The 26,373-nt window shown below is 41.6% G+C and overlaps 1 protein-coding gene across 1 annotated transcript in view; it reads left to right on the forward strand.

The window, feature by feature from the left end:
* The window catches only part of NXPH2 (neurexophilin 2), a 35,690-nt gene extending 11,621 nt beyond the window's left edge, over nt 1-24,069 (forward strand). Inside the window, exon 2 of the mRNA XM_062578893.1 lies at nt 22,268-24,069. Coding sequence (XP_062434877.1) covers nt 22,268-23,011 — 744 coding nt within the window. The 3' untranslated portion in view covers nt 23,012-24,069. The remainder of the gene's footprint in view (nt 1-22,267) is intronic.
* The last annotated feature ends 2,304 nt before the right edge of the window (nt 24,070-26,373 follow it).

Raw genomic sequence — 26,373 nt, forward strand, 5'->3', positions numbered from 1 at the left:
ATAATTCTGTTGACAAACTCTTCTTTTGAAGAAAATAAATCTCACATCTGAAGCCATTGAAATTAAGTATCTTCTACTTTCATTGCAGTGTCTTCTTTCATGTTTTATTGATAAAATATCTTCTACTTCAAACTGCAATTCATTCACTATCATCTCTGAACACTTTAGGTTGTTGATGTTTTTCAGGACATCAGTAGTCAATGTTTCTATGCAGCCCATGAGAATAGGACACTATGTATACTATGTGTATTATCCTAAAGATGTGAATCATGATTAGATTAGCACTGTATGAAAGTTAATAAGCATAACACCAGAAGGCAGGATGAGTACAGTTTTGCAGTTAGATCAGAGAATGGGGAAAGCAGACTTTCTCTAGTGACTTATGCTGTTACAAATCTTCCTAACGTTTTACTTCATTGTAGGTGCTTCAGGAGTGTCTTCTAGCTCGTGCTCTGGAAGTGAGTAAATAGAATAGTAGCTGAAAGAAAAATGACAGCAAGAATTAAAAATAAACACATTGTTTGCCTAAATAAGCGCACTCCTTAATTTCTGATTAAAGCAATGTTGCATACATTCCTGAGGGACACATTTTGCAAGCAGTGGCAACCTTGGTAGGTTTCAATGTATATGAAAAGGCCTTCTTGAAAGATGCTATTGAAAAGCATCAGGTGTTCTGTTGATGTAAACCTGATATCACTTCAAATTTCCTGTTCCTGAAAGAAATACATTTGGAGTAGTCTGTAAAACAGTCTTACTTGGCACTCCAACCTGTTTTTCATACAAGTCATCTTTAATAGATAAACTTTCCATTAAGAGCTAGACAAAGCTGCTAGTTTTTCCTCCGGTAGTCAGAAATAAGAACAATAAATGAGTGGGAGAAATTCATCAATTTGGCTATAAACATCAAGGTGCGTGCTTATCTGAAGTATAAACTGTATGGAAACAAATCCTTTCAGAGAAAACTTCAAGTATAGAATTATTGACCCTGGAGGATAAGATAGAGAAGAGCCTTGCTGGGCTGTACTTTGTCAGTTTGAAGCACTGTTTGCAAGGGGAGTAGTTTAATAGTCTTATCCTTCTCAGCAAAGATTTAATAGCAGAAGCGTTAGAGGTATTTCTAAAATTGTTTTTTTCACGTGCTGTAATGTGCTGTTGTACTCTGTGCATTTATGTATGTTCTATAAGAAAGCATAAATAAGTACAACTAATTGATGTAAGTTAAAGTCCATAAATACAGATCTGTATCAAATAATTTTCTGATGGCAGTCTGAATTCTGGGACCACCTCACTAAGCCCTCTGCAGTATGTCGCAGTCCTGGAAGCCATGAGATGTGCAATGTGATGTCCGTGTGTAGGACGATGGATTAAGTCGGTTGATCACAAATAATCCGTTTCCATCTTCGTGAAATATTAGCACAGTACCCTGCGAAGGGTTGTTCCTTACCTGATGCGCGAGGGCATTTGACCTTGTTGAATTTCATGAAGTTGCTTTGACCCATTTCTCTAGCTTGCCTTTTAATGGTGGTGCTGCCCTTGTGCATATTGACTGCACGGCCTTGTTTGCTGTTGCCAACAAACTCCTTCGTCTTGGTCATTGATAAAGGTATTAAACAGAATGTGTCCTGTTTGTTACCAGCCCCAGTTAAAGTATTAACCTCCTGAGCTTGGCAGTCAAGCCAGTTTTTTTGCCCAAACAGTCATCTAGACTGCAATGTCCCAACTTAGAGACAAAGATACTTGGGAGATGGTGTCAAAAACCTTACTAAAGTCAAGGTAGATTGCATCTACTGCTCTCTTGCCATCTACAGATCTAGCCTTTCAATCATAGAAAGCAATCAGTTTGGTCAAGCACAATTCTGTGGTAAAGCATATGCTGGCTGTTCCCAACCACGATCATCATGTGCCCAGAAATGACTTCGAAGAGGTCTTGCCCCATGATTTCCCTGGGGACTGCAGTGATGTTAAACAGCCTGTAATCTACTAGATTGTTCTTAACACTTTCTGAAAATGACTGCAACATTTGCTTTTTGCTTTGATATCCCCCAATCTCCAAAAGCTTTCAAATATGATAAGGAATGGTCTCGTAATGACATCATCCAGCTTTCTCAGCACCCTTGGATGCAGCCCATCTGAGGCTGTGAGCTATGTATGGGTTGAGATTGCGTAGGGCATCCCTGATGCAATTCTCTTACGCTACTTGTAGCTACTTGTATGTATTAGGAAATAGAATCAGAGTTTTAGGGGGGTTTGAATTAGTTGCACTTAGTCATCCCACCACAGGTTTGTTTAGCCATGAATGCTAAATAATCATCTAGCCAAAATTTAAATAATCTGTAAAGGATTAATTTTCATTCACAAGGCTTCTAACTAAATAGGCTAGAAGGGCATAGCTATCCATTTCCAGTGTCCTTAGAGAGCTAAGTTTTACTTGCAAGGATAGGTCTTAAATTTGGCCTTCCAATATTGTTGCAGAGATTAGCTTTACAGAGCCGGAAAGAATTATCTTGCTTCTAGGGCATCAGGAATGTTCCCTGAGGATGAGGAAGCTCCAGGGGGAAGTAATAGTATACTGTCACTTGGTGACTGAGTTGACCAGCAACTTCTCTTCCTGCAAAAATGATTTGCATTTTTAATCATCTGTTAGTTTGTGTCCTACGTATCAAAGGCTTGTAGATAATTATTAAAATCAGAAGTTCTAGATAAACAAATGAATGTCAAAATAATTCTAATACCTGAAAATTGATCAAGTGTAGTGATATTTTTCAACTTTGGAAACCAATGATGGTAAACCATTGTCAAGCACTTTAAGTTTTCTACCATACGGGAACTTCAGTCTACTCTGTTTGTTAGCTGATACAGTGACAAGCTGCTGAGAGGTGACAGATTTAGCAAAGGATCTGGAGTCTGAACACCTGTGCAGTGTCATGCATTTAAAACAGAATGTGACAACAAAACACGTCAACCCTTTAATGTCCAAATTTAAACCACAGGGGGTTTCCTGCAACTTTTATCCAGAAAAATAGCTCTCAATCATTGTTGCCCAGGTAAACATATAGAGCAAAAGCTTTTTTGTTGAGATCCAAACTAAACAGGGGAAAGTTTGGTTGTTTAATTGTAGTTACAGTAAAGCCACGCAGTAATCTGCGCTGCTTTCCTCTAACTTCTGTTCCGGACTTTGTCTTTGAGCGGTGAAGGCTATTAATGTTTAGTGGCAATTTCTTCAGGAAATGCATGTTTTTACCCATCCGTGCTGTCACAGCATTATAGAGGTGACTGTATTTTTGAGGAAAATTTAAACTCCCTCCTTTCCAAGCTTTGCACAGCCCTTCTTTGTAGATCCAGTAACTGGATTTGTAAGTCCTGACCTTTGTGCCAGGTTCTGTACCCATACATATTAGTGAAGAACCCTTTTCATTATTTAGCCAACGGGTTTTTTCGTCTGTGCAATGCAACAGAGCAGTATAGAGATCCCTTTGCAAGCTCCATGAGAATTGCTACCAAAAGAGGCAGCAGGGTTATTTTAGCATGGCAATACAGTGGTGTGAAATAGGGCTGATAAACCTGAGAATAGCCTGAAAGTGGCACAGCCAGGTTGCCTCCAGGACACAAAGTGGTATTGCTGTGTGGCCGATTACTTAGTGCTAGTACACTAAAGATAGCTCGTGTATCTTGACTTGTGTGCTTCATTCAGCCCTCCAGTGAAACTAACAAAAACAACCAAATCTGCTTCCATTTTGTGTATTGAAAATAGCAGAAACAGGGGCTGTGAAAGATAAGAGCATAATCTTGTTGGATTCCTGGGTTAGACTTGTGCGTTATGTTTTCCTCTGGAGGAACATGTGTCACTGGCAGTATTTGAAGGGAACACCTCTGCGGCCCATCTCCTCTAATAGTATCTTAGAAACTTTTATCAAAACTTAAGCACATAATCTGTTTTCACAGAGGATAGTGGCTTTCCCGGTCTGGTCCGAGGTGCTTAGTGCATCCGTTGCTAATTCGGCCAGAGTGGTCCGCTGGCGCCCGGCACGCTCCACGTTGCTCTTGGGCTGAGCGTGACCACGCACGGGAGCATCCTCGGGCTGGCAGCAGGGCTAGGAAGGGAGCTGTTTTGCTGTTAGAGTGCTACCCTGCCAGCGTATGTTCTGTCTTCAGTAAGTATTTTGTTTTCAAAGGTCGTATGTTGTTTCTTTGTACTGGGTGCTGTTATTCTGATGGGATTTTTTTGCCTCTTTTTCTGCTACAATTTTGTTAGTTGTGTTAAATAGCCAATCTCGGCAAAGCCATTTCTTCAGCATTCAGTCATCAGTTTTATGTGGCTTTGTGATGAGGAATTAAGCAAGGTTCATATTTCATTTTCTTAGTATATTCTCATTTGAAAGACAGAAATCTACTTTAAACTGAGATAAGAATTAACGTTTTGAATGATAAGTTATCACACATGAATGGGTTGTTTCTTGAAATCAATGAAATTAGACCCCTTGTTTAGGAGCATCTGGCACCCTTAAAACGTAGTTCATATAATGACATCTCGGTTTATTAAAAAAAATTATGTAACAATATGGTTGATTTATTTCAATGTGATTGGCTGAGCGATTTAATTGGATATACCAGAGTAAAAAAAAGAAAAAAATTAAATTAGTGGATTCATTTGTGGATGACTGGAAGCACTGTACATCATGCTCAGCTTCTTTAAAGGTATGCAGCCATTTGCTCCTGCAAGGAACTGAACCTTTTCAGCTCTCACAGAAACCCTCCTTGCCTCTCGAAGGGCTGCTCAGCACCACGCTGGTGTTGAAACACTGGGCTCCAGTCAAGGCCCACAGTAACCAGCAAGGACTTTCCTTTGATTACAGAGCACCCTTGGTGCCTCCTTGCAGCCAAAGGAGCCTTCCTTGAGAAAGAGCAAGACGAAATGTGCCTTGAAGATTAAAGCCAAATTTTCCACACTCTGGTCTCTTTTCCCTTGAGCTGAAACTCTGTCATTTATTTCCCATTTTCCAAGTCCCAAGTACTATTATCTGGGAACTGGCCTGCTGCATCCAAGTTTTCTAGTTATCTTGCTCCAAAATTTTATTTCCTCAATTTCCAGGGTGACTGCTTAAACCTGAAAAGCATGCTCTTGCAATGTCATTTGACTGCTTTAAGAGGATACCACATCTCAGCTGAGAGAGAACAGTAACATTTTTAGTTAGTGGACCTGCTGGTAACACAAAAATGTCTGCATTGGTTATTTAAATGTATTCAGATTCCTTAATGTGCAATAATATTTTCAGAATAGTATTTGACAGTATTTGCAAGATCTCTCCCCTTTATTTTGGTTCCAAATGCTGCTCATTGTGTCAGCCTGGAGACTGTCGTCTCTGGGGCAGATTGCACTTAAGTGGAGTTAATCACATCAACGTAAGTTGTTTCTGTTCTCTGATTTTTACAACAATTTTGGATGTGGATAAAATTACAATTTTGGATGTGGATTTCCCTTGTGGTGTTAACTTGAGATACTCTGAGTCCCAGATGATTTCTGCTAGTTCTTTCTCCATTCCTATAATTGAGTGCCAAACTCCCCACTTCTCTCCCACTCCCTAAAACACACCAAAACAACACAAAGACCTAAAAATAAAATCAGAGTGAGGTTTGACTTAAAACATAAACGAGTAAGTCTGAAATTCCATACTTATCGCACCCTGTTGTACCTAGAAACTGCTGCACATCTGGTATGTGAGATAATGCACTGCTTGGAGACCATGTTGCAAGCACAGAAAATTGGAAATGAGTTTCAAGTCTTAATGCTGCATTTCTTTACTACTGGGAACAAGTAAGGCCCTGGTTTTTACTTCTTCGTAGGTTGTATGATTCGATTCCCTCAGTTTGCTCTATAAATAATATAAATATGCAGGAAATCAGAAAAGGGATGGTTCTGTGAGAAGAATTTGTGTAGCACAGCTGAGAAGTCTTTTTATAAATTCTTAAAATATATACAATGGTCTAATTATAGTATTAACCACATAGTGAAAAGGGAAGGTGGAAGCCGAGGATAGAGCAATAAAAAACATACGTATTTTGTTCAATCAATTATCACACAATGTGATTATTTAGAAACAAAGCCAGTCTTAGTCATTCTTGACCTTTTGCAACAGAATATATTCAGTCAGTACTACCTGGTGTTCTAATTTGCTTTTGTTGTGATCACACGTTATCTGTTCCTTGCATGATTCTAGCCTGTAGCAAACAGACATGAGAAGTTCACTTTGCAGCCAGCATGTGTTAAAGCCACTTATTGAAACCTGTGGATGACTGCATGGGTCTTAACTTCTGATATGGAATATTTTCCATGTGCAGTGACTGCAAAATGAAAGCTTTTTGTTACAGAAAATGAGCAAGGAGTAGTACATTTAGTTTTGAACTTGAAGTTATGTATAGGAAATGAAATGCTTCTCTAAAAGCAGAACATTGAGCCTTCTTTGTTTGGCTTTTTAGCACTTAGTCTTCTGAATTTAGTGGCTGTCTTGGTTCTGTGTGGACGTGCCTGAATGTGTCGTGTCCCCCCCTCCAGGGTGTGGGATGCGAGAGGGCCAGTGACAAGCTGGATCTCCAAGCAGGAGATGCTTTCTCTTTAATGCAGAGCCTGGTATTAGCGATGTGCTAACAACATATTGCTTGCATCAGGGAAGAGGAGTTAAACAAGCAGGGAAGCCACTGGCGCATGGTAAACCTGAATTCAGACCTAAGCTGCAGGACCTCTGATACCTCTGGAGGAGTCCAGAGAGGAACAGCAGTGGGAGAATCCTAGTCCAGCTACGAGGCCAGGAAAGCAGCAGCCAAATCCAGAGAGGAGCATGCAGGCAGCCCAGGGACCTGTCCTCCTCCCTCCAATCTGTGCTAAGGCATCATGTGTAGTGACCATGAACACAAGGGGCGAAAAAGCAGCTAAGTCGAGCGTGCTCTTGGCACCCTGGAGAAAACCTCTCCTCCCAAGTGTTGAGCAGCAATGAAGTGTGCTTCGGAATTGTTTGGACATTTGGATACGTTTTCAGCTATCAGAATTGTGGCTGAAATTCAGCTGAGCCCTAAGCAAAGTCAGACACAAACCACATACATCTTATCTGCACTAAGGAGGTGTTGCCCTTTGCTGACTGGAAGATGTGCCAAGATTTTCTTTTCAGGAGCATGATTTGGAAATATCAAGTAAAATGTTTTCTCTATTCAGTCAAATAATCTATTCAAGCTCTTATTTTCTGAATGTAGGTGATTGATAACAGTCCATGTATCCCCACGAGTCCAGAAGGTCTTCTCTCCATGGTGCATGGCCAGTGGAAGGCAGGGAGCTGCTGCTGAGACCAGAGCTAGTAGGCTCTCATCTTCAACTCCAGTCAAGATTGACAGGGAAACCAGATGTATTTGTTTACCCGTTTTCTGACCCAAAATACCTAGCACTCTACTATATGTATGTTCTGGCTAATTTGATGCTCGTGCCTGTTACAGGTTCTGTTTGTACCAGTGGATGATCCGGTCAGCAGATGCTAGGGAATATGAAACCACAGTGTCGTTCTCACCTTAAAAACCTCACTTTTGTTGGAAAAAACTTAAAAAGTCGAGGTTAGGAAACAGTTTATCAGGGATAGGGAGGTGGAGAGGCAGGAGGGCTTTCTCAATCCTGCAGTGTCTTGCTGTCTCAAATTACTGGGATAGCTTATGACCCTGACAGTGCACCTTTTCCACCACATGGCTTTTCTAGGGGTTTGATCCTGCTTTGCTGCACTATTTTGAATGTAGGTGACAAGCGCAGTGGCACTCCAGAGCCTTGAGCTCTCATTGCCTTTATTTAAAGCCCTGTGCAATCAGAACATCTAGTTATTGGAGATGGGGCAGAGGAAAGAGGAAGCAAAGGCCTTCCTAGTACCTACCTGGTTAACCCAGTAACACAGCAGTAGAGCAAGTAGCTGAGCTAATTTATGGATTTGTAGCACTTCATGCTGCTGGTCGCAAAGGCTCCCTCTGCTCTGGTGCCGGTGCCGCACCGTGCCGGGGCTATGCTCCCTCCATCCTTCCTCTGCCGGGAGGGCAGGTAGGGGAGATGAACAGACAAGACGGCCCTGAAATGGTTCATTGCAAGCAACTGGCGTTTCACAGATACCAGAATTCGTAATGTTCTTGATGTAACGTAGTTTATCGACCTCATCAGGGAGTTGCGGAGATTTATGAAATCGCATTTTTGTTATTGACTCAGTCCTGCACATAGATATCTATAGACTTTAAAAAAATCTTTGTAATTGATCAGGTCGTGTAGCACATTCAATTTTAGTATAAGGGATTATGTGCAGTTCCTCTAGAGCCACCTTCTGTATGCGCAGGAGGCCGTTTAAAATGTTCACAGTGGAGCTGCTTCTCTGGCTGTCTAATGCTTATTACCAGCTTTGCTCTAGGTAATAGTTACATTTAGATGTTTTTCCTTCTTGGATCTCCCCAATCTGTATGAAAAAAACACAGAAGAACAAGAAGTGTGTGTATGTATTTAAGCATGTACCAGTTCTTCTACCTTCTGCTCATCAGCTCACATCTCATATCTGTTTCTAAAAAAAAAAAAAAAAAAAAAAAAGCTCCTCTTTGTAACCTCTTTGTTAAGTTTTGAGATAACTCATGTCATTTGTTAACATTCAGTCCCAAACCCATTCATAAGTTTTGGGTTTGTGTGCAGACTCAGAATTTGGCTACTTAATGAGAAAGTCCTTATTTTGCATTAAACCATTTTAGACAGTAATGTGAATTCAGCAGTGACCTGTAAATCTTATTTGCTCTAATGGATTCTTCTGAACTTGTTCAATCTGCTTTTTAAAAAGTAATGAGAACTAATTATGCACAGTGGCTATTTTCAGATTAACTCTTCAATTTAGCAATTTCCATTTTGGAAGCAAATTCAGTTTAGAGCTCTGTGGCAGATACTATGGTTAACCAAAAAAATAAAAATCCGAAAGAAATTTGAACACCAAGCTGTGAAAGGGCCACTTGGTTTTTGATAGTATGCATGGTCAAGACCAGGATCTGTGAGGAGTCACAGGGACTCGTAGCAGAGGACTGTGGATAACGTAGGCATTTTCCAAATTTTTGAGGAAAAAGTATCTGCTGGGAGTGATGTCAGCAAAACCAGCAGAGCCAAGATTTCACACTAAATGCTTATTCAAAGTGACTTCATATTTAAACCTTTGGAGGTTTTGCAGTCAGAGGTTTTGGGTACAGAGTATGCAGAAACGTTGGCTGTTACAATACCCAGGTGTCCACTGAACTCTGCGTTCCAATTTGCGTTATTCTTGGTAGCCTGGGGAAGACTTTTTAAGGTGTTATGCCTTTTTATAGCCTTTCCTCTAAAACAGCTTTACTGTGCATAAGAAATACTGTGCTGTGTTTCTAGGATTGTGCCTTTTTGAGGGAAGACACTTTAGATATGTGTCTTAAAAGCAGTGTGCTAGGGTCCTGCTTCCCCCAGCCCCAGTCCCAGAGCTGGTGATTTATCTAGCAACTGCAAGCACCCTGCTAGTGTAGTCCATTTATACCCACAATTTGGTTTCCAGGTTGTATGCCAATTGAAATATCAAACATATCCTGTAATGAGACCAAATTAATACTTGGGGTTATGTGCACAGTCATTCGCAGTGCAAAAAAAATTGAAAGATGTAAAGATGCACTGGATGTGTTGCCTTTTTGTTTAACACAGCATATGTAGAGCAAGTAGATCTGAAATTATATTTTTATATGCAAATGACAGCAATTTGTATTAAATCCTATTGTGCTAGAATGTAACATTTACATCTGATGTAAGTCAGTATCTGTATTTGTTCAGAGCCTTTCTGTTCTTGCAGTGTATACTCAAGGATCCTCAGTATTAAACATCTTTGTGAATTGCTGAAAGGGAAGAAACCAGGCATGTATTATGGCACTCTTCCGACTGAACCGCGTATCAAACTCGTCTCTTCTCCTGCCTTTCTTAAACCCATGTTATGAATTTATTGCCTCTGTGTACAGGACAGATGACTCAGCAACATCTGATTCAAACCTTGTTAAAAATTAGATTGGACTGGATGTCAACCTTGGACCTCATCATTTTCAAGTGTCTCAAAACCATCACTTTAGAATGAACACTGCATGTACCTCGTGCTAGTCTTGAAATGGAGTAATTGTGTGGTTTTTGTGTTTTGGTTTTTTGCAAAGCACTGAATTTTTAGATTGATAAGCTGGGAGGAAAAAAAAAAAAAAAAAAAAAGCTAAGGAAAATGTTCCTGTTCTAGTTTAGAAAGGATTTGACCATCTGATCTCAAAGTGTTCCCCAAATGTTCAAAGCACAAACAAATTCAGTCTGAAAGGAATTCTGGTTTTCTTCTTCTGGAGGACACAGAAGATGGCTGAATAAATTAAAAGGAATTAAAATTGGCTTTAAATAGGACCTTACAGTACAAAGCCACTGTCACTATGCCATTATTCAGATAAGAAGGCAGTGCTGAAGGGCTGCAGGTGTGGCCAACTGCTGCTAGTCAAAGGGTAACATCATTTTGCCCTAAAAGTTAATAATAAGCAGCTCCACTCAGTGATTTTTTTTTCTCCTTCAAGAGAGTAATTCATTTAGGAAAGCAGCATGCATGCATGTGTATAGGCAGCAGTAAAATAGCTAGAAGTGCTCCAGCATGTTACCTCATGCTAAGTGGTTTGGAAAGGAAACAAAAAGATTTAATTTAGAGAACTGCCATGGTCTTTCAGACATAAGCTGGGGAGGCACGAGCAGTGCGCGTGGGCAGCAGGATCTCCAGAAACATCGCGCTTACTTACTTACTTCCACAGTGAAACGTGTTTTCTGGAAGAAAGCTTTGACTTTGAGGTGATGAGGCCGAGGGCCTCTTGCTCAGGCGGCGGCGGGGGGGAGCGGGTTGGCAGCCCGTCCTCGAGCTCTGCTGGCTGTGCCTCCTCAGCAGGTTCGCGGCGGATGGGCACAGCCCGCGCGCTTGGGGCCACCGTGGCTTTCGCAAGCCTTCGATGCGGGAGGCACTTGGCGGCTCTTTTCGGGCTGGAGATTTGCGTGCTGAGCTCTTAGCGTCCCCACGCGCGTGGTTAAACCGCTGTAGGAAAGCGGCGCGGGTCGAGCAGTGAGTTCTGCCGGGGTCCCGGCGAGCCGCAGCGGGGATCGCCGCCACCCCCTGCGCCAGCTGCCTTCGCGCGCGGGGCACCGGCGTGTTGCGCGCTCGCCTCCCTGCCATCCCGCCGCCGGGGGGAAGGTCCGAGTCCGGAGCGAGACCGTGAAAAATAGCTGCGTTTTTAACACGACTTTTCCTCCCTAACGTGACAGCAGGGTGTGCAGCCGCCAGCGAGACGTGCTTGACAGTGAGCGCCGGAATAAAGTTCGGAGCTTGGAGATCGTTCTGGCTACCTCTCCCCCGCTACGGTTGTCTCCTGTTAAAGCCAGCAACTCCGTGTTTGCGAGCACGGAGTACCTTCCGGCGGCGGACTCTCGCAATTACCTCTATCACTTCAGTGACAGGTTGTTAGGAAATTCAGCCTGCAGTGAAGCAACAGAAAAATCTTATGCCTTATTTAAATCATGGTGTTCATTGCCTATTAAAATGTAACTTCTTGCTTCAAAATAGGATTAATTAAAATGTACAGGAATGCAATTCAGTTACGTTTTATGCTTCGGCCCAGTGCATACTTTTCATAACTCATTCCCAGAAGTAATATTCGGGGCCGCATGGCCTCCTCGATTCGCCCGTTAAAAGCGCAAATGAATACCAAACCTGTCCTTTTCAGAAACTTGGCTCAAGTGCTGCCATTGTTAGATTTTTTCATAACATATTGCTTTGGTCATTACTGTTTTGCAAGATAATTGTACCAGGGATCTAACTTGTGACAGTATCCAAAGAGGCTGAAAGTTTGCTGCAGCACCTTTGTCTTTTAAAGGCCGTTTGGGGCTTGTTATTTTAATCCTTGCGCAGCCCGATTTATCACTTCAAACATCTGTCAGCTGGGCTTTGTCTTGAAATTGATAGTGATGGTGTTACTGATTTTTCAACAGCAGCTGTTAGAGGTTCATTAGTTAGACTCTCAAAGGGGGTAGATAGCTGTAATATTTTTCTTCGTTAATCATCTCTTATGCGTTGTAATAACGCAGAGTTTGGACTCTGCTAGAAATGCACAGCTTCTCTCTGCTTCTTGCTTGTCAAAAGCATTCTTTTATTCATTCAGTCTGGCTAGATTATTGAAACTCTCCCCCTCGTAATACAGTAAAAGATGTGAATAGCAGCATGGGTGTAATGAAATAATAGAAAATCATTATTTGCTATTTCGTAGTTATTGTGCAGGGAGGTCAGTCGTGGTCGCGGAGTTCCGATCCAAACATGACTTGGTTCCAACGATGAGATTGAGGGCTCTTCTATAATTCAGTTTTAATTTAAATTTTACAAGGCATACAAAGCCTAGATGACAGCTTCAGTAAAATCAGGTTTATTTCTAACAGATACAGCAGTTTTCCGTTACTATATTTTCCCCACCACATCATAAAATATTCTTAATGGTTAACTACCATTCTTAAAACGCTTCTCCTGAAAATCCCTCCAAGTCTGCTTCTGCCTGAGAGCCACCGTGACTCCTGCAAGGCACTGCTGGGGGCTGGAGTATCTGGGACCTCTCCTGCAGTTAAGAGCATGTCCATGCTACTGCTGGTTCAACCAGCACTGTTACCCAACAGATAATTACAGTTTGAAATTAGTATTTTAATGAACTGATCTTAGCAAATGTAAAGTGAAGTCTCCCAGGCAATGAAGAAATAATCAGGAGGGAGAATTATTAACTGTAAGACTCAACAGACATGGCCAGCATGTGCCGTCTCGGCACAGGAGTTAAGTGTTCTGGTTTCTGCACGCAGTACGAGAAGGCATGTTGAAGTTTTGGTCCTACGGGCAGCTGAGTAGGTTTTGCAAGTGGCATGGTGGCTTCAGCGGGAATCAAAAGCACCTGGGACATTTCACAAGCTTACCAGGCTTGAAATGTCCTCTAAAAGTAACTGAGCATGGATTTAGATGCAAGATTCTTCCTAAAGCACAAATCTCAGTCCCATTAGCCAATACACGTGTAGCCATAGCACCAAAGATGTTCAATGCAAAATGGATTGCAATAGCATAGCCTGAATTTCAAGCAAACATACATAGTGATTCAAACATGTGTGATAATTGGTTCCTCTTTACACATCCTTACAGTTCCCTGTCCATCTTTCTCTCCTGACCTGAACAGTAATGACAATAAGTGGTGTTCATGGAGCTACTTCTGAGTCTGCAAAAGGTCACTAGGAAAAGCAATCCAAAACCAGGCTTAAATTCATCTTGCTAGGGTCTGCATCAGTATTGGAAAATTTTTATAGCTCAGCAAATCAAACAAACCAAAAGGCTGCAAACTAATTTGGAGTAATGGGAAAAAAATCTGCTGTCCAAATCATATTAGTTATTGGTGTATCCACTATCTAGGCAATACAGAGCAGCAAATCTGAAAGCTTTGATTTAAGAGGAAGGATGACAGAGACCAGGAGGGCTGATGAGAGCTCTCTACCCCATCCCTGCTCCACACGCAGCTGAGCTGCAACAAATTATGGTGTAAGTTTCACAGACAAGCTAAAAATTATGCAAGTTTTCAGTAAACATTGCTTTCTACACGCTGGTGGATCATAGTCCACGCATGGGCTACCAGAGGGAGGATACCATAACTCCAACAATCGGTTCATTCCTGTGAATCAGAGCCAATAATCTGGATGATAAATTGACTTTAATCAGGTCCCTTCTGAAATGTATGAGCATAGTATTTGAAGGTTATTTGGATGTGCTGCTCAAGGTTCCTTTCTGACCCATCAGAAAAGATTAGACGTTATGCCACGGGGCATTATGGCAGTACGACCACAGGGCAGAGAATGCTAGCGTGGAATAAACTATTTTTTTCTTGAATTTGTCCAAAACTTGCGATGGGTTAGGCACGATCGCAGGTCAGGATGGCAGCATGTCGTACTCGAGGAGGTGCTGCCTGTTCCCTGGCTGGCAGCCCGCAGCGGGGAGCTGCGGCTTAGCCAGTCGAGGTGCCATCCAGCATCCTGCGACCGTGGGAGTGTGTTTATAAGGACCATTTTTCTACAACTAAACCAAGAGGATATGTATTTTCTATTTTAAAAGAGTTATTTTAGATTTAAGGGAAGAAAAGGAGAAATAGGTAAAGTCTTCAAGAGTAGCATTTGTGCACATTTTTTGGCAAGAAGCAGTTGTAAGAATAGGTTTTCCGTTGTCTCAGCAAATGGCAGATAATTCAATACACGGATATCATTTAAAAACTGTCTATGCTATGAGGAATTTATCCAATTAAGGCTGGAGGGAACATTTAAGATAAGCAAAAAATACTAGTCAGGGTTGTGTGAGAAATGGCAAATACTTTCCACAAATACCTTTATAGAAAAAGAAAAGCCTTTTTTAAAAAAGAACTTTCACTTCTTTTCTTCTGCTTCCTTCTCCTCCAAAATTTGTTTATCAAAGTGCCTGTCTTGGAAAAATACTTTCTCGCAGTTTTGTTTTGCTTTCTCACAGAAAATAGGAGAATTTCAACATGATTTTTGTCTTGTAAAATATGATACAGGGTTTGCACTATCTGCTTTGTTTAAGGATAAGCAATGAGCTCATAGCCTGAATTTGAGTGTCTCCCAACGTACTAGTTTGTTTTGGATTGATGTGTCTGTCCGTGGGATATTTGAATGTTATTAAATATTCTCATTAAAGTAAAATTTTCTCCCTGTTACATTCCCTAGCCTTTAGGAATATATAGATGCAGAGAGAGACTTTTCTCTCTCAGATCTTTTCAGAAAAAACAGCAAAGTACCTTTCAGCAGCACGCGGTGAAGCACACTTCATTAGATTCTCCTATTCCTGGCACGAGCGTAAAAGAGGAGCTTGCCACATTATACTACGGAAAAATAGCGCTGAGTCTGTATATTTGCTTTTATGTCTCTGGTTTATGTTTCCTGACTTAGCTTCTTCAACAGTTTGGAAATCTTGAAAGGTAGAAGGCTAAAAAGTTAAAACTTCAAGCAGCTTGAGCAGCATTTACTGTTGTTTTCAGGTTTCCTGCAGGTATTTAAGTTTGTATTTCTGTTTATATCTGTATTAGTTGACTTTAAGGCAATGAAATGTTAGGCCATCATTAATATTCACAATCTATTGGTACATAGTTTGAGTCTGTCCTTCCTCATTTTCTCTCTGTCGCTTTGCTGTTACGCTGCTCTGACATTTCCCCAGCGATCCTGAAGAGAGGCGGCTTTGGAGGAAGTCACATCACTAACGGTGACAGCAGCGCGCTGTACCACAGCCATCGGCCTCAGTGCTGTCAGCAGGGACGGCTGTACAGCATCCCTCAACGGGGGGGAATTTCTTTGTGAGATTCATCTACAAGCAGAAAATTTAATGGGCTGCAAAGCTCGATCATGAAGGGCTTTTTTTCCTGCTGAAGCAGCTTGTCATTTTGGTTTTAACTACGGGAGACAGGACAAAATTGTTAAAGCAATCCAATTACATAAGCTATTGAACAGGGGATTTCTGGCCACTTTTCATTAGTGAAAGAAAGTAGCACTACCTGTGTGATCCTTTAAAACTTCCAGAAGTGCAAACCGTAACGTGCCCAGGGCGATGCGGAGCAGTGCGGGCAGCCCGCGCTCTGCCACGGCCCAGCTCCGGGGTGGAGGCTCAGCGCTTCTGCATATCCACACCCTGCTCTGCCGTGGTCTCCCCCGATACGGGATATCTGCTGAAATCAGCGTGGCACACTCTGCGGTCCCTCCCGATGAGCCATTTTGATGTGAGACAACTAATCAGGCAGATGAACTCTGCATTTCTGACTTGATTTTAACTTTGCAAGAGAGTATCTCAAATCTTTGGTCACCTCCCAAAGGAGAGGAGGCAGTCACAACAGCCAGCTAGTATCTGTTTATTTACAGTTTAGCGGGGGAACAGGAAAGACGGGGGAAAGTTGTCTTAGCTCGGGAAAGCGCGTTGGGTGCCCTTCACAGTCTGGAGAGCAAGGGCATCCCAAGTTACGAGTTTCAGTCTCTCTTGGACGTTCACCACCCCCGTGTTAGTGCGGGTAGATGTGACAGCAATTTCTGTACAGTCTCTAGCTTTATGTGGAAAAAATGAATTCCGAGCTTTTGACAAATGTGGAACAAAATTGTTACTCAGCTAATCAAGCTAAGCAGACAGGCTCTTTCTTCATTCAGACTGTACTTTCGCCGGTATATTACTTGCAGTTTTTTGCTCTTTATGGTTGCAAATTCCAAGCACTGCTTCCAGAGCCACGTAGGACCTAAGGGGAAACGAAGGCGAGGCAGGAGCCGTGGACCCACGCAAGCGGCTTCCCCAGCGGCAGAGGCTCTCCCTCCTCCAGCAGCTCAGCACTTGGGTCCCAGAGCTTGGGCCAGGCAGCAGCTGGAGGTCCATGTTGGTGAGGGAAGTGCACGGTCAGAGATGGCGACACATTGGCACCTTCGCTTTTATCCCCAAAACGCAACCGTATGTTATTTCCTTTATAAGGGGGCACTGCCTTTGCTGTCCGCCTGGCCGCCCACCGTCTCGCGCGTTCAGCACCGTGAATCAGCCCTGTGGTCTCCAGCCTGCCCTTCCCTGACACTCCAGCATTGCCGCAGCCCCTCTACAGAATACAGAACGAGCCAAAAAGATCTTTGGCACGTCTTTACTTCTGGATGTGCTGAGGAGGTGGAGAGAAGGGCTGCCCCGGGGCGCTCTGCTTTCCGTGCCTGTCGGACGCGGCAGGGAGTTTGCTCTCCCTTAAGCACGACCGTCAGGGGAACAGGCCACGGGATCCCTGACGGGGAAGGATGGAGAAAGCGTGGGAAGCTGCCGTAGCTTCATCGTTCCGCTGCGAGCAGTTGCAGTACAAAGCATCCCTAGCAGGGTGCTCTGGTAAGGAGGACGCTAGCAGGAGCTGCGGGGATGTTGAGATGTGGGTTTTTTTGAAGTTCGGACAGCAGTACCTCCCCGTTCACTGTTTCTTTCCGCCAGCCCAGTATTCAAAGGCTGCGGAGGGGCCAGGGGCTCGCTGCAGGCTGGATTTGGCTGCCCTGCGGACAGTCAACGTGCCAGGGAGCCGGAGCACCCCGCAGGCAGCCAGCCGCCTGCAAGGGGCGAGCGCCCGGAGCACCTCGGGTCACGCAGCGACTCCTCCAAAACCACGACAGAAGCTTTCAGCTCGGACGGTCAAGCAAGCGTTCAGCTGCCCTCTCATCTCCAATATACTTAGTCATTTTTTATACTTTCTTCACAACCAAGATAAGCTACACAATTTAGCTCTACTTCTTCGGAGCTCTCTTGTTGTTCTCCAAGTAAGACAGCGACATAAACCTCAGATATTCACACAGAGTTTTGAACTTACAAAAACAATTTCTAATAAGTAGCTTATATTTACTGCACATTTAATCCAATTTAAAATACCTTTAGAGGAAGGCCTCAAATCCTTGCAGGCTGTTGTGTTTCCTGCGAAGCTGTATACATCCTCGGCTTCGGCTTACTCTAGCTCAAGTTGGCTAATTCACACTTGCACATTGGATAGTTGACTGGGAACTGCTGTAGACCACAAATTCAGAACGAAAGGGACCGACACAGAATCTTAGGACCTGTCTGGAAAAGAAACATTTTAGATTCAGTGCAAACAACTCTTTTTATTTTTTTTTAATGCAGGCTGACCTGCACAATATTTAATTTTGCTTTCTCAATGGAAAGCAAAGTCTCCCAGAAGAATTTTTGGGAGGAGGGATCAAAACAAAATTTTCCCAGTGAACACATGAGCATGAGCTGCCATCCTCAAGAGTATTTCTGCCTTGGTAACTTAAGTTGTTAATTCAAAGCTTTCATTCCTAACAAAAGCAGCAGTGGTAAATGAGGGTTAAATGAACTTTATAATTATGAAAGCACACGGGTTTATAACATTCTGAAAAATAAGGCTGTGACTGGATGGAACAAATGTGGCTCTTTTATATAACCCTGCTGAAAGAAGATGTTGCTTAATTCCTAAATTCCTTGAAGCATTCCTGACAGCACATCTGCTACCATAAAACCCATCACAGCCTCTGCCTTTGGGAAAAACGTATTTAATAATCAGTAAAGTTCAAGCTCAGCTTGTTGTGATGAATTATTAGAACCTGTCATCATTTTCTTGCAAGAAAAGGCTATAATGGAACACAATTTTATGTTTTTTTCCATTTAATTGATGACAGTCTGAGTTTTTATTAATCTTTCTGGGCTCCAGTGTAAGCTGCTGAAAAAGCTAATATAGTATCATTGTATCTAGTTAATGTGTGTGTTTGCAAAATTGATAAGGCTTGTCAAGACATAAATTATTTAAAATTTGATAAATGTGTTGAAATCATTGAATTTTCAAACAGAGAAAGCAGAGCTATTTCTCTTGCCTCCTTCCCCCCACTTCAAACTCAGGTTTTTGTGCAGCAGCTCAATGATCCTGCATTATTATAGCGACACATGGCATAAAAGATGCTGAAATTAGCATGAGGAAGCCGGAGACGTGGCGTATGCAGCTACGGTAGCGACAAGAATATGAACCTACGAGATAAAGTCTCTCGGATATTGTCACCAGATGACGGAGCTAGCAGAGAGTCCGCTGGAAGCTTCCCCAAGTACCAGCTTTTCGTGTTGGCGAATGTTGGGGTGGAAGGAGGTCCCCAAGTGCTTCATTTGTGGGATAAAAAGATCCCAGTAGCACCAGTGAGTGACCAAATGGTAGTTCAGAAGTATTGATTGCCATAGACCTATTTCAGCTGTTTGCTGAGAGGTTTAAAATGACTCCTGGCAGGGACGAACCTATAGAAATGATTGCAGGTGATTGATTAATAACCTGGAAACAATTCCCAAAGCATCAGGATGATTAACCCGTGCATGGGTTCACCTGATTTTCTTTAGTGCCTAGAGAAGGGTTTGGGAGCAAGTTCCACATTAATCAAGTGTAAGCTTAAACGGGCAAATAAGGAAAATACAGCGTTATATCACTTTCTCATCAATACAGGCTAATTTTTCCCTAATAGTTCACAGGGAACATGATTTAATTCTGTGCCTCTTTACCGCAATCAAAATCACTCGTGGAGGAGAAAGATTTTGATGGGTAATCATGATCTATCAGATCAGAGAAGCACACAGGAAGAACCGATGGATTGAAAATGCACACATATACGCCACATAGTACTTCTGGTTTTAACTGTTCTTGTGATTAACCTATGATAAGAAATAAGCAAAGGATATAGTAAATTCTTATATCTTGATGATCCAAGATTATGTCCATTACTGGAAAATACCTATACAGTCTAATGGAAATATTTAGGCTCAGTACAGAGGTAACTGGGTGACATTTTACAGCCTCAGTAATCCAGAAAAAGATTAGGTGATTTCTTCCATTTGGAAATTGATGGTTTGGAGGGAATGGGAAAATGCAGGTGCAGCAGAGGAGAACTACAGCAATAGCCATCTATTTAAATATATACACGAACTTTAGTAAGCAAGTATTTTTCAGACACCCTACTAGCAATATTTTCAACTACAGAAAAGCATTACAGTAGAATAGGGAGATGCTGAGGAAATCATTTTTCTAGCATGTGCTACATTCTTTTAATGCAGATTTTTTTATTTCTTGGAAATTGCTAACCAAATGAATAAACAGTTGAACAAAAAGCATAGTCCATCCTTGCTAATAACAAAAAGCTGTCAAGCGAAGGGCCTTTGCAATGGGTAAAGGAAAATGATCCCTTAGAGAGTTCGGTTCTCTCATATCACAAAAAACTTGTTATTTAAAATAGAAAAAATCTGCACACCGAGAAAATTTTACATTAGAAAAGCATAAAAATTATTCACATTTCTAAACAATCCAGCATCGTACCTGCTCCTGCACTGCATGGAGCAGGACCAAGCTCTTTGTTAGCCACCTTTTTGTTATTGAACATTTACAAAACATAACAAATTTACATTCCAGAGCTTGTAAAGACTTCCCTGCAGCTGATTCAGCTCACAACTTTTTCAACCTCTAGTTCCTGTAATGAAGTCAGTGAAACAAAACAGCAGTAGGATGAAGTACAGTCAAGAATTAAAACTGCACAAGTCTTTCTGCACACTATTTCAGTCCCAGAGTCTGCAAATCATTTCAAAGAGGGGGAGAAAAAACCTTACCCAGTTTAAATGAAAGATATAGCTGGTTGATTACTGGTTGCTATCATGCCTTTAACAGGAATATTATATCTTCATAATTCAACAACTTGTGTTCCCATACTATGAAAGCTGTTTCATTGCCACATGAAGCAGTCCATGTGGCTCAAGCTCCAGGACATACTCTGTTGTTGTACGAGCGTACCAGCTGCTCAGGGTAACACATACATAGTTAAAAGTAGTAGTATTTTAGCATGATACAACTCTGCAATTCCACTACCACAGTTTTGAAATGATTGTGCCCTAATACCTTATAGATGCGACAAGCCCGATGGGCTTTAGCATGTGTTAGTTTTCCACACTTCAGCCATGCTGAACCTTATGCCTACGTATTTTTTCTTTTGTAACAGAGTTTTCTGAAAAAGCAGTTCAGAAAGTAATGCTGTGCTGTCTCATTTGGAGTGAGAGCCCCCTGAAGAGACATACACCGAGTATTACCAGGAACACATGACTCAATGTCGTCTAGATTTCTTCAAAAAAGAAAGGGGAGAAAATCCAAACAGTTATTGCACAGATTTCAATAAACATTGCAAAAGAAAAGTAGCCCAGAAAGACAACTGTGTAGGTTCCTCCGCCCTTGTCAAGGACAGGCGTAGCTGAGTGCGGGTACAAGCAAAGTTAGAACCACCTATGTACCAAATGGCTTTGAAATTTTAAGGAAAAAATACTTAGAAACAATTTGTAATTCCCTCAAACTTAACAGTACTTGAGCCATATGAACCCCTTTTCATTCCATTTACACACTTTATAACATACAAGTGGATTAAGAACAATTGCAGCTCAACAGCTGAACAGTTTTTCTTCATAATGTGAAAGATGGCATAAAATCGCCTGAAGAGGAGAACGAGCATGAAAGCATGTTTTACAGAACTTATGCTCAAGACTTTAGGGAATGAAAAATAAAAAGGAAAAAAGATGGTAACTTCTGGTGTGTTGAAACAATAATCCTACTTCTTTCCTCTTTATGAATATGCTTGAGTTCTGTATTTTCAACAGGACTTCTCTTCTTCATGTTATAAGAGAAGGATGTACATGGGCAATACATCTCTACATTTAATTGGAAATTGGTATTTACTAAGTTTTGAGCTTTTAACTTTGAAATCTAATAACACTCTGTTGATACTAAAAGCAACTATTTGCTTTCCGATTGCAAACAGTTTTGCACGAGACTTAGCATTTATCATAAATTTGATGTGGCCAAGCTTAGAGGAACTCTGTGCCTAATATTGCTCAGCATTTCTGGAAAGTCAGGCCTCGGTAAATATGGGCAGCTTTGCACCTGAAGCTGGAACTCCAAAAATTAGTTATTTTCATTACCTCTCTCACATGAAGAACACAAATTGATATACAAGATTCAGAAAATTGAAAAAGGCAAGACCAGAAAGAGCATAAAGATCTAGCAGACATTTTAACGTGTGAATTTTATAGGAAAAGCACAACACTCAAAGCGTTTGAATAAGAGGATTTTAAGCTTTAAAAAGTTGGGAGGGTAAGTGGGGGGAGAGAACACAGAATGGAGAGTTCTGCTTTTCTGTTTCACCCCTTGTTTCACCCCTTGTTTCACCAATAGCAGGATCACCAAAGAATCTCGGAGGCACACAACTGTTGCTAAGTGATCCACGAAGATGTCATTTTGCTGCTCAAGCTTTCCGATGTCCTTAGGCATGTTTTATTCTAAAGGATCCGTAAGCAAAGGGTGTCTGCCTGCTCATGCACATCGCAGCCCTTAACCTTTCCAGATTTGTTCTGCTGGGTGGCTCCCTGATTTATAGGGATCACAGACTTTTTTGCATCTTCTGGATAAAATGCTCAAGCCTTCATTAGGCAGCAGACATTACTCATTGCAATAGTCCACATAACTTGACCTACCTGTTCAAAAACCAGTCTTGTAACTAATGTGTTGGATCCTGTTGATCTAAAACTTAATGGCTGCTTTTGTATATTGACGTTATTACTTTCACACTTTATAATTCTTTCTTTCTGTTTTGAAACAGGTATTTTGTGACACTAATCAAGTAGTACAAGCCACAGATGTGCTGGATTGGGAAGACAAGGATGCTGCAGAGACATTGGTTGACAACGTGGTCCACTCCAGGATCATCAATCCTTTACGTCTATTTGTTAAGCCATCTCCAGTGTTGAAACATGGCCAGGTGTCCTACTCGGACAGCATTGAAAACTTTTGGGAGTGGTTGTCCAACATCACGGAGGTTCAGGAATCTCTTGCACGAACTAAACGCAGGCCAATAGTAAAAACTGGGAAATTCAAGAAAATGTTTGGATGGGGTGACTTCCACTCTAACATCAAAACTGTTAAACTGAACCTCCTGATCACAGGGAAAATCGTTGATCATGGCAACGGAACCTTCAGTGTTTATTTCCGACATAACTCGACAGGTCTCGGAAATGTTTCTGTAAGCCTGGTGCCACCTTCCAAAGTGGTTGAATTTGAATCATCTCCACAGTCGACTCTGGAGACCAAGGAATCCAAGTCCTTCAATTGTCGAATTGAGTATGAAAAAACAGACCGCGCTAAAAAAACTGCGCTGTGCAATTTTGACCCTTCAAAGATCTGCTATCAAGAGCAGACTCAAAGCCATGTCTCCTGGTTATGTTCTAAACCATTTAAAGTTATCTGCATTTACATTGCTTTTTACAGCATAGATTACAAACTGGTGCAAAAGGTCTGTCCTGATTATAATTACCATAGTGAGACTCCATACTTATCCTCTGGCTGATATAATGGATATTCTGAATAACTGTAGAAATACAGCATCAGTCATAAAAATAAGTATTTCCCTTAACCTTTTGGAGAGGAATATCTTTTCCTATCAGGTTAAAAAGTCTTTAAAAAATGTAGCTGTATTTGTGCTGTATCGTAAATAATCAAACTGTTTATGTAACAAACATTTTCATTTGAGATCATTGCATTTTCACTCTCTCATCGTTAATAAGGGAACTGCCAGGCAGACAGGTGAGCAAAATCCAAAAAAAAAAAAATGCACGTAATGAACATTGATCTTGAAAAGGAGCTTCTTGTTAAAGTAGACTTGATGGCAGGGAGGTTTTTGTCTTTTACTGATTTGGACAACACTTTGCAGGAGGTGATCCCGTTTCTTACTGGAAGCTATAGAAGCTGATGATATACAGAACAAATAATAAATTAAGACTACCACCAGCTGCTTATATACAAAATCCAAATAAACAACTCTCCCACTAATTTCATATCACACATACAGGGCTCAGAAAATCTAATCCAAATATTAAAAGCAAGTGCTGTTTCTATGAAAGAGAGGAAAGGAAGGTGCATTTCTGTGAGTTGTGGTAGTTGTATGTATTCATTGGAGTGGAAGAGTGAGTAGTTCTTCCTTCAGAATTCTTACCTGTGGATATGCAATGATGTAATTAGACATTGATGTGCTTTAGTTTATAGGGACAAGCGTACAGGTTTGGTGTACATTTCTTTCTTCTGTGGTCACCATTCTTTTTGGTTATTCTCAAATATTTACATATACACCAGTACTAGTCTTACAGTGATAGAGAGTTTGTGTACCTTGGAGAAGGATGATCTCTGCTTAAGCCTGAAAATGATACAACAGAGGCCAGCTTCCATTCAAAGAAAGCAATTATCTTATCTTGCTATTTAGCCCTCTTAGCATTATGCTGTAGCAAGGAAAATACATCGCAGCATAAGGATAATACCTGAATAAAACAAGCTTTCTGCGTAGTGATACCCAGTTGTCTTCCTTAGTACGGTATTGCATATTTAAAGCCAGTATATGAGCACTGAAAAATAAAGAGGATAACAAAAAAAAAAAAAAAAGAAAAGAAAAGAAAAGAAAAAAGAAAAAGAAAATCTATGCATCTTCACCTCCTAAAGCAGATTTCAATCCACTGCTGTCAATCTAAAAATATTCACCCAGACTTTCAACCAGTACCAAATAGCGTCGCATCGTTGTAGTTGATCGTAGCAACTCGGAGTCTGGCCATGGTCTTGCTTCCGTAAGACAAATATTTCTCCGAGCGCAGGCAGTGGCAGCGCCAGTGATGCAGATTCAAGCGCAAAGCCCCTGCGCTTCCATTCGGTATTGATTTTACGGCTGATGCCAGATACTGAAAAAAAACTTGTTTAAAAAAAAAATTAAAAAGGGACAACAAAATAAGAGCTCTTTCTTTTGGCTTTTGCTGTCATTGTCCTTTTTGACAGTCTGATGTCACAGATCCTTTGGAAAAGATAACTGGCTGAGAAAGTGCTTTTTATTACCCGTAAGCAAACTAACACACAAGGCCTGGGAAAGAAGTTACACAGAGCTTAAATGAAGTTCTGTTGGAATATGCTGTTCAAGTGCTGCACACCTGGACAGATGACTATGGCAGCTCAGGAGCACTCATGAGATGAAATTTCCTTGGTAAAGGCCTATATAGTGAATTCTTCTGTTATAAACATACAAATACCCGGTTAACTTATTTTTCTTTTTAAGAGACAGATGTAGCGTGTGGTTTAGTTTGATCAAGAATCTGAATGTTTTCCTTGATCTTATTCCATACGTAGTCTCTCCTGGTCTAAGTGATGTTTTTTAGTTTGTCTGTTACTGTTGATTCCTACAAGGTGTTCTACTTTGTATTCTGTATAATGTGCCCTAGTTTTAGCTGTATATAAGCTCAGATTTATTCCTATATTCTATGAGTTCAGTGTTTGGTGCTTTTGTAACTTAGCTGTAAGCCATGATTTTATTGCCATGTATTTTTACTCAGCACTGTAGGCAATTAAAAGAAAACCCTACATGCTACTTAGAGTATGTGGAAATCATGTATGTATATACACCTAAATATGTGTACACATGCAGAATGCGTGTACGCATATTTTTATGTAAATAAAGAGAGTTTGCTAAATCTGTCACTTGCTTGTGGTATATTTAATTTTTTTAAAATATTACTTTGCTTTTCGTATATAAATAACTAAGACATTACAACACATCACTGGATGTTTTTCCCAACTGGAATTTGTTCTTACCTCACAGAATCACAAACTAGTTGGAGTTTGCAGGTGTCTCTGGAGATCATCTGGTCCGAGCTCCTGCTCCGGCAGGGTCAGCTAGAGCAGGGCGTCCAGGGCCGTGCCAGCTGGGGTTTGAGTACGTCCAAGGATGGAGACTCCACAGCCTCTCTGGGCAGCCTGTGCCACTGCTCTACCACCCTCGCAGTGAAGAAGCATTTTTTTAGCATTCAAAGGGAGTTTCCTGCGTTTCAGGTTGTGCCCATCACCTCTCGTCCTGTCACTGAGCACCACTGAGAAGAGTCTGGCCCCATCCTCTTCACGCTTTCCCATCAGCTATTTGTACATATTGGTAAGATCTCCCTAAGCCTGCTCTCCTCCAGGCCAAACGCTCCCAGCACTCTCAGCCTTTCCTCCCATGAGAGGTGCTCCAGCTCTTTAGTCATCCTTGTGGTGCTGTTTAAGCATGCACCACCACGAACTGTACTCCAGGCTCAAGTGTATTAGATTCAATAGCGTTTTAAGATTCTTCTCTCAACTGAAAACTCAGGATTTTGTTCACTATTTAGCATCAGCTGACAAGCACTTGAATAGCTGTGAACAGCTGAATTCCTCAAACACCTGGAAGAAAAGTGGCCAACCTGTGGCTTTTCACGTAAAACAGCTCACAAGCTTTTCAAGTGAAGCTCTCACGATAGTGCCGCAGCACCGGAGCCGCAGTTGGAGGAAGGGGTTAACCACAGTCATTTTGGTTGCCTCACCCAGGGACCCAGCTGCAACCTACTTGAGGCCTGTCCTTCAACAGAGCATTAGGAACAGTTGTTTCATCTCCCCTGCAAATCCCCCCAAGGAGCTTTTCTTCCCCTGAACCTTCAAACTGCAGAGCAACACGACATCCCCAGGCAGAGCGCTCAAGAGAAAATTTTGCTCTGCTCTGGGATGTGTCTCATGCCAAACAGTGTGTAATGATATTTCCGTAACATCTTAAACCACGATGGTGCGTGCATGCATGTACAGGGGAACTGGTTTTGCATTTTTCTTCTTTAGCCTGGGCAAACAACCTTCTCAGCCTCTCCGGAGAAGGGGCTGCATCACAGAGGGAAG

The sequence above is a fragment of the Rhea pennata genome, chromosome 6 (assembly GCF_028389875.1).
Source record: "Rhea pennata isolate bPtePen1 chromosome 6, bPtePen1.pri, whole genome shotgun sequence".
Classification (NCBI taxonomy): Eukaryota; Metazoa; Chordata; class Aves; order Rheiformes; family Rheidae; genus Rhea; species Rhea pennata.